Source organism: Hyperoodon ampullatus, assembly GCF_949752795.1.
Source record: "Hyperoodon ampullatus genome assembly, chromosome: 15".
NCBI lineage: Eukaryota > Metazoa > Chordata > Mammalia > Artiodactyla > Ziphiidae > Hyperoodon > Hyperoodon ampullatus.
In genome coordinates this window covers 60,129,558-60,137,647 of record NC_136928.1, presented here as the reverse complement: position 1 = coordinate 60,137,647, position 8,090 = coordinate 60,129,558, and the positions used below count along the sequence as shown (strand labels likewise).

General features: G+C 39.8%; 1 protein-coding gene across 1 annotated transcript; it reads left to right on the top strand.

The window, feature by feature from the left end:
• The first annotated feature begins 276 nt into the window (after nt 1-276).
• LOC307064810 (cytochrome b-c1 complex subunit 7) lies at nt 277-753 on the top strand. The gene has a single exon (XM_079721509.1). The coding sequence runs from the start codon at nt 282-284 to the stop codon at nt 615-617; it is 336 nt and encodes a 111-aa protein (XP_079577635.1). The 5' UTR covers nt 277-281; the 3' UTR covers nt 618-753.
• Nucleotides 754-8,090: the final 7,337 nt, after the last annotated feature.

Sequence of the window (8,090 nt, the reverse complement as noted above, 5' to 3'; positions counted from 1 at the left end):
ATTCCCTCTTTCTCTAGGTGGTTTCATTATTATTGCATTATTTATTAGTTTTTTAGGACCTTAACATTTTAATTCTGCCCTATATCACTTTTCCTTTAAAAAAAAAACTCAGAACTTCTGGGTTGGTGAACATGTGGAGGTGCTGGCAGGGTGGTGAGCCTGGAGAGAGCATGCAAGTCCCCTAGTCCTTCCCCCATACCTTGCCCTATGCATTTTAATTAATCCTGCTTCTTAAATTTGCCATTAATATAAATCAAGCAAGCATTCTGTCTCGGGTTAAAATGGCGAGTAGGCCTGCCGTTGCAGCATCAAGCAAATGGCTGGAGGGTATTCGAAAATGGTATTACAACGCTGCCGGGTTCAATAAACTGGGCTTAATGCGAGATGATACAATATATGAGAATGACGATGTAAAAGAAGCCATAAGAAGGCTTCCTGAGAACCTTTATAACGACAGGGTGTTTCGCATTAAGAGAGCACTGGACCTGACCATGAGGCAGCAGATCTTGCCTAAAGAGCAGTGGACAAAATATGAGGAGGATAAATTCTACCTTGAACCATATCTGAAAGAGGTTATTCGGGAAAGAAAAGAGAGAGAAGAATGGGCAAAGAAATAATCATGTAGTCTAATTCTGGATGCAGCTGTCCTAAAGTATTTTCATGAAGTTGGTTAAACCTGAAATGTACAATGTAGAACTATCTGGGCTGTAAATGTATTACATTAAATAAATCTCTATTATAATTGTAAAAAAAAAAAAAAAAAAAAAATATAAATCAAGCAGTGCAGAATCAGCTGCCACTGAGTGGCCCACACCAGCCCCCTGGCACCCAGGTACCCCCCATGCCCGCCGTGGAAATCAGTGCTCCCCCAGCATCCAATAGCTGGGGCCCAGGAACCTATTCAGCATCGTGTTGCCATCTACAGCCTTCCACACCCACTTTTCTTACTATTAATGTCAATAGCTTATCATGTACCTAAACATCACTATTAACATTATATTTTAAAATCTTATTCTATCTGTGTATTTATAACAACCATCTTGGATTTTGAAATACACACTAAAAGAATTTAACACCCAAGACATACTTACCAACATGCCTGACCACATTTTATTCTAGGCGATTTCCCCTTCTCCTCAATCTCTTATTCTTGGCATATTATGCTTGGTTTTGAGTGCTAAGTTTTGAGGATTATTAGATAACAAGGTGTCCAGAGGATAATGACCAAGACAGGTTCAAACTGACAGAGAAGATTCATGAAAACTGGAAATGGTTTTCCGTTACAAAGGGAAACCTTTGGGATTGAAATGATGGAAGTCTTCCAAATGCTATCACTATAAATAAGCAGTAATTTTTTTCCTGTGTCACCTAAAAAGTCAGAAACAAGACTAATAGGAGGATTCCAAATGAGTTCAGATATGTGCTTAAATAGAGCAAAAGTTAGATCTTTCTACTATATTGCCTATGTGTAGAATAGATGGTATTTAATCCTTCGAAATGTTGACATAGAATCTGGACAGACACATGACACAAAGTTGGGAAGAATCAAGCACCAGATGGAGGCTGGAGAGGGATGACCTTCAAGGTACATTTGAACCTTCCTCTTTAGTCTACCTATTGCCCCACCAACAACACAAATGTAGGGGAGGGTGAAGGTGGGCCTGATTACCAGGTCCCAAATGGCAGAGAGGAGACCACACCCCAGAGAGAGGCAGGCTGGTGTTTGCAAAGTATGAGTCTGTGTTTAGGTGACTGCATTTCAAAAATCTGTCTACTTTTTTTTAACCATTGGTTTCCATTATCTAAATCTTAATCCCTTCCATTGCCATGGATTATTATTTAACTATAAGGCATATTCCCGGAGATTGGTTCAAGATGGTGGAGTAGAAGGATGTGCACTCACTCCCTCTCGAGAGAGCACCGGAATCACAACTAACTGCTGAACAATTGTTGACAGGAAGACACTGGAACTCACCAAAAAATATACCCCACATCCAAAGACAAAGGAGAAGCCACAAGGAGACAGTAGGAGGGACGCAATCACAATAAAATCAGATCACAAAACAGCTGGGTGAGTGACTCACAAACTGGAGAACACTTATACCACAGAAGTCCACCCACTGGAGTGAAGGTTCTGAGCTCCATATCAGGCTTCCCAACCTGGGGGTCTGACAACGGGAGGAGGAATTCCTAGAGAATCAGACTTTGAAGGCTAGAGGGATTTGACCGCAAGACTTCGACAGGACTGGGGGAAACAGAGACCCCACTCTTGGACGGCACACACAAAGTAGTGTGTGCATTGGGACCCAGGGGAAGGAGCAGTGACCCCATAGGAGACTGAACCAGATCTACCTGCTAGTGTTGGAGGGTCTCCTACAGAGGCAGGGGGTGGCTGTGGCTCACCGTGGGGACAAGGACACTGGCAGTAGAAGTTCGGGGGAGTACTCGGGGCATGAGCCCTCCCAGAGTCCACCATTAGCCCCACCAAAGAGCCGGTAGGCTCCAGTGATGGGTTGCCTCAGGCAAAACAAACAACAGGGAGGGAACCCAGCCCCACGCATCAGCAGACAAGTGGATTAAAGTTTTACTGACCTCTACCAACCAGAGCAACACCCACCTCAATCCACCACCAGTCCCTCCCATCAGGAAACATGCACAAACCTCTTAGATAGCCTCATCCACCAGAGGGCAGACAGCAGAAGCAAGAAGAACTACAATTCCGCAGCCTGTGGAACAAAAACCACATTCCCAGAAAGATAGACAAGATGAAAGGGCAGAGGACATTGTACCAGATGAAGGAACAAGATAAAACCCCAGAAAAACAACTAAATGAAGTGGAGATAGACGACCTTCCAGAAAAAGAATTCAGAAAAATGATAGTGAAGATGATCCAGGACCTCGGAAAAAGAATGGAGGCAAAGATCGAGAAGATGCAAGAAATGTTTAACAAAGACCTAGAAGAATTAAAGAACAAACAAAGAGAGATGAACAATGCAATAACTGCAATGAAAAATACACTAGAAGGAATCAATACCAGAAGAACAGATAAGTGACCTGGAAGACAGAAAGGTGGACAGAATGGTGGAATTCATGGCCACAGGGCAGAATAAAGAAAAAAGAATAAAAGGAAAGGAAGACACCCTAAGAGACCTCTGGGACAACATTAAATGCAACAACATTCACATTATAGGTGTCTCAGAAGGAGAAGAGAGAGAGAAAGGATCCGAGAAAATATTTGAAGAGATTATAGTCGTAAACCTTCCTAACATGGGAGAAGAAATAGCCACCCAAGTCCAGGAAGCCACCCAAGTCCAGGCAGGATAAACCCAAGGAGAAACATGCTGAGACACATAGTAATCTAAATGACAAAATTAAAGACAAAGAAAAACTATTGAAAACAACAAGGGAAAAACGATAAATAACATACAAGGGAACTCCCATAAGGTTAACGGCTGATTTCTCAGCAGAAACTCTACAAACCAGAAGGGAGTGGCACGATATATTTAAAGTGATGAAAAGGAAGAACATATAACCAAGATTACTCTACCCAGCAAGGATCTCATTCAGATTCAACAGAGAAATCAAAAGCTTTACAGAGAAGCAAAAGCTAAGAGAATTCAGCACCACCAAACCAGCTCTACAACAAATGCTAAAGGAAATTTTCTAAGTGGGAAACACAAGAGAAGAAAAGGGCCTACAAAAACAAACCCATAACAATTAAGAAAATGGCAATAGGAACATACATATCAATAATTACCTTAAAAGTGAATGGATTGGGCTTCCCTGGTGGCGCAGTGGTTGAGAGTCCGCCTGCTGATGCAGGGGACACGGGTTTGTGCCCCGGTCCGGGAAGATCCCACATGCTGCGGAGCGGCTGGGCCCGTGAGCCATGGCCGCTGAGCCTGCGCGTCCGGAGCCTGTGCTCCGCAACGGGAGAGGCCACAACAGTGAGAGGCCCGCGTACCGCAAAAAAAAAAAAAAAAAGTGAATGGATTAAATGCCCCAACCAAAAGACACAGGCTCACTGAATGGATACAAAAACAAGACCCATCTATATGCTGTCTACAAGAGACCCACTTCAGACCTAGGGACACATAGAGACTGAAAGTGAGGGAATGGAGAAAGATATTCCATGCAAATGGAAATCAAAAGAAAGCTGGAGTAGCAATACTCATATCAGATAAAATAGACTTTAAAATAAAGAATGTTACAAGAGACAAAGAAGGACACTACATAATGCTCAAGGGATCAATGCAAGAAGAAGATATAACAATTATAAATATATATGCACCCAACATAGGAGCACCTCAATACATAAGGCAACTGCTAACAGCTATAAAAGAGGAAATTGACATTAACACAATAAAAGTGGGGGACTTTAACACCTCACTTACACCAATGGACAGATCATCCAAAATGAAAATAAATAAGGAAACACAACCTTTAAATGACACATTACAACAGATAGATTTAATTGTTATTCATAGGACATTCCATCCAAAAACAGCAGATTACACTTTCTTCTCAAGTGCACATGGAACATTCTCCAGGATAGATCATATCTTGGGTCACAAATCAAGCCTCAGTAAATTTAAGAAAATTGAAATCATATCAAGGATCGTTTCTGACCACAATGCTATGAGATTAGAAATCAATTACAAGGAGAAAAACTTAAAAACACAAACACATGGAGGCTAAACAATACACTACTAAATAACCAAGAGATCACTGAAGAAATCAAAGAGGAAATCAAAACATACCTAGAGACAAATTACAATGAAAACACAATGATCCAAAACCTATGGGGTGCAGCAAAATCAGTTCGAAGAGGGAAGTTTATAGCAATACAATCCTACCACAGGAAACATCTCAAATCTGAGAAAAATCTCAAATAAACAATCTAAACTTACACCTAAAGCAACTAGAGGAAGAAAAACAAACAAAACCCAAATTTAGTAGAAGGAAAGAAATCATAAAGAACACAGCAGAAATAAATGAAATAGAAACAAAGAAAACAATAGTGAAGATCAATAAAACTAAAATCTAGTTCTTTGAGAAGATAAACAAAATTGATAAACCTTTAGCCAGACTCATCAAGAAAAAGAGGAAGAGGAGTCAAATCAATAAAATTAGAAATGAAAAAGGAGAAGTAACAACTGACACTGCAGAAATACAAAGGATCATGAGAGATTACTACAAGCAATGCTATGCCAATAAAATGGACAAACTGGAAGAAATGGACAAATTCTTAGAAAGATATAACCTTCCAAGACTGAACCAGGAAGAAATAGAAAATATGAACAGACCAACAGACGTGTGAGTAATGAAATTGAAACTGTGATTTAAATCTTCCAACAAACAAAAGTCCAGTACCAGATGGCTTCACAGGTGAATTCTATCAAACATTTAGAGAAGGATTAACACCCATGCTTCTCAAACTCTTCCAAAAAATTGCAGAGGGAGGAACACTCCCAAACTCATTCTATGAGGCCACCATCACCCTGATACCAAAACCAGACAAAGATACTACAAAAAAAGAAAATCAAAGGGCTTCCCTGGTGGTGCAGTGTTTGGGAATCCGCCTGCCAATGCAGGGGACACAGGTTTGAGCCCTGGTCTGGGAAGATCCCACATGCTATGCAGCAACTAAGCCCCTATGCCACAACTGCTGAGCCTTCACTCTAGAGCCCATGAGCCACAACTACTGAGCCCACGTGCCACAGCTACTGAGCTCGTGAACCACAACTAGTGAAGCCTGCATGCCTGGAGCCCATGCTCCAAAACAAGAGAAGCCACCACAGTGAGAAGCCTGTGCACTGCAATGAACAGTAGCCACTGCTCACCACAACTAGAGAAAGCCCGTGCACAGCAATGAAGACCCAATGCAACCAAAAATAAATAAATAAATTATTTTATTTTTTAAAAAAGAAGAGAAAGAAAATTACAGATCAATATCACTGATGAATATAGATGCAAAAATCCTCAACAATATACTAGCAAACAGAATCCAACAACACATTAAAAGGATCATACACCATGATCAAGTGGGATTTATCCCGGGGATGCAAGGATTCTTCAATATATGCAAATCAATCAATGTGATACACCATATTAACAAATTGAAGAATAAAAACCATATGATCATCTCAATAGATGCAGAAAAAGCTTTTGATGAAATTCAACACCAATTTATGATAAAAACTCTCCAGAAAGTGGGCATAGAGGGAACCTACCTCAACATAATAAAGGCCATCTATGACAAACCCACAGCAAACATTCTCAATGGTGAAAATCTGAAAGCATTTTCTCTAAGATCAGGAACAAGACAAGGATATCCACTCTCGCCACTATTATTCAACATTGTTTTGGAAGTCCTAGCCATGGCAATCAGAGAAGAAAAAGAAATAAAGGGAATACAGATTGGAAAAGAAGAAGTAAAACTGTCACTGTTTGCATATGACATGATACTATACATAGAGAATCCTAAAGATGCTGCCACCAGAAAACTACTAGAGCTAACCAATGAATTTGGTAAAGTTGCAGGATACAAAATTAATGCACAGAAATCTCTTGCATTCCTATACACTAATGATGAAAAATCTGAAAGAGAAATTAAGAAAACAATCCCATTCACCACTGCAACAAAAAGAATAAAATACCTAGTAATAAACCTACCTAAGGATGTAAAAGACCTGTACTCAGAAAACTATAATACACTGATCAGAGAAATCAAAGATGAAACAAACAGATGGAGAGATATACCATGTTCTTGGATTGGAAGAATCAGTACTGTGAAAATGACTATACTACCCAAAGCAATCTACAGACTCAATGCAATCCCTATTAAGTTACCAGTGGCATTTTTTACAGAACTAGAACAAAAAATCTTAAAATTTGTGTAGAGACACAAATGACCCCAAATAGCCAAAGCAGTCTTCAGGGAAAAAAATGGAGCAGGAGGGATCAGACTCCCTGACTTCAGACTATACTACAAAGCTACAGTAATCAAGACAATATGGTTCTGGCACAAAAACAGAAATATAGATCAATGGAACAGGATAGAAAGCTCAGTGATAAACCCAAGCACATATGGTCAACTAATCTATGACAAAGGAGGCAAGGATGTACAATGGAGAAAAGACAGTCTCTTCAATAAGTGGTGCTGGGAAAACTGGACAGCTACATGTAAAAGAATGAAACTAGAACGGTCCCTAACACCACACACAAAAATAAACTCAAAATGGATTAGAGACCTAAATGTAAGATTGGACACTATAAAACTCTTAGAGAAAAACATAGGAAGAACACTCTTTGACATAAATCACAGCAAGATCTTTTTTGATCCACCTCCTAGAGTAATGGAAATAAAAACAAAAATAAAGAAATGGAACCTAATGAAACTGAAAAGCTTTTGCAAAGCAAAGGAAACTACAACCAAGACGAAAAGACAACCCTCTGAATAGGAGAAAATATTTCCAATGAATCAACGGACAAAGGGTTAATCTCCAAAATATATAAACAGCTCATGCAGCTCAATATTAAAAAAAACAAACACCCCAATCAAAAAATGGGCAGAACATCTAAATAGACATTTCTCCAAAGAAGACATACAAATGGCCAAGAAGCACATGGAAAGCTGCTCAACATCACTAATTATTAGAGAAATGCAAATCAAAGCTACAATGAGGTATCACCTCACACCAGTTAGAATGGGCATCATCAGAAAATCTACAAACAACAAATGCTGGAGAGCGTGTGGGGAAAAGGGAACCCTCTTGCACTGTTTGTGGGAATGTAAATTGATACAGCCACTATGGAGAACAGTATGGAGGTTCCTTAAAAAACTAAAAATAGAATTACCATATGACCCAGCAATCCCACTATTGGGCATATACCAAGAGAAAACCATAATTCAAAAAGACACATGCACCCCAATGTTCATTGCAGCACTATTTACAATAGCCAGGTCATGGAAGCAACCTAAATGCCCATTGACAGACGAATGGATAAAGAAGTGTGGTACATATATAGAATGGAATATTACTCTGCCATAAAAAGGAATGAATCTGGGTCATTTGTAGAGATGTGGA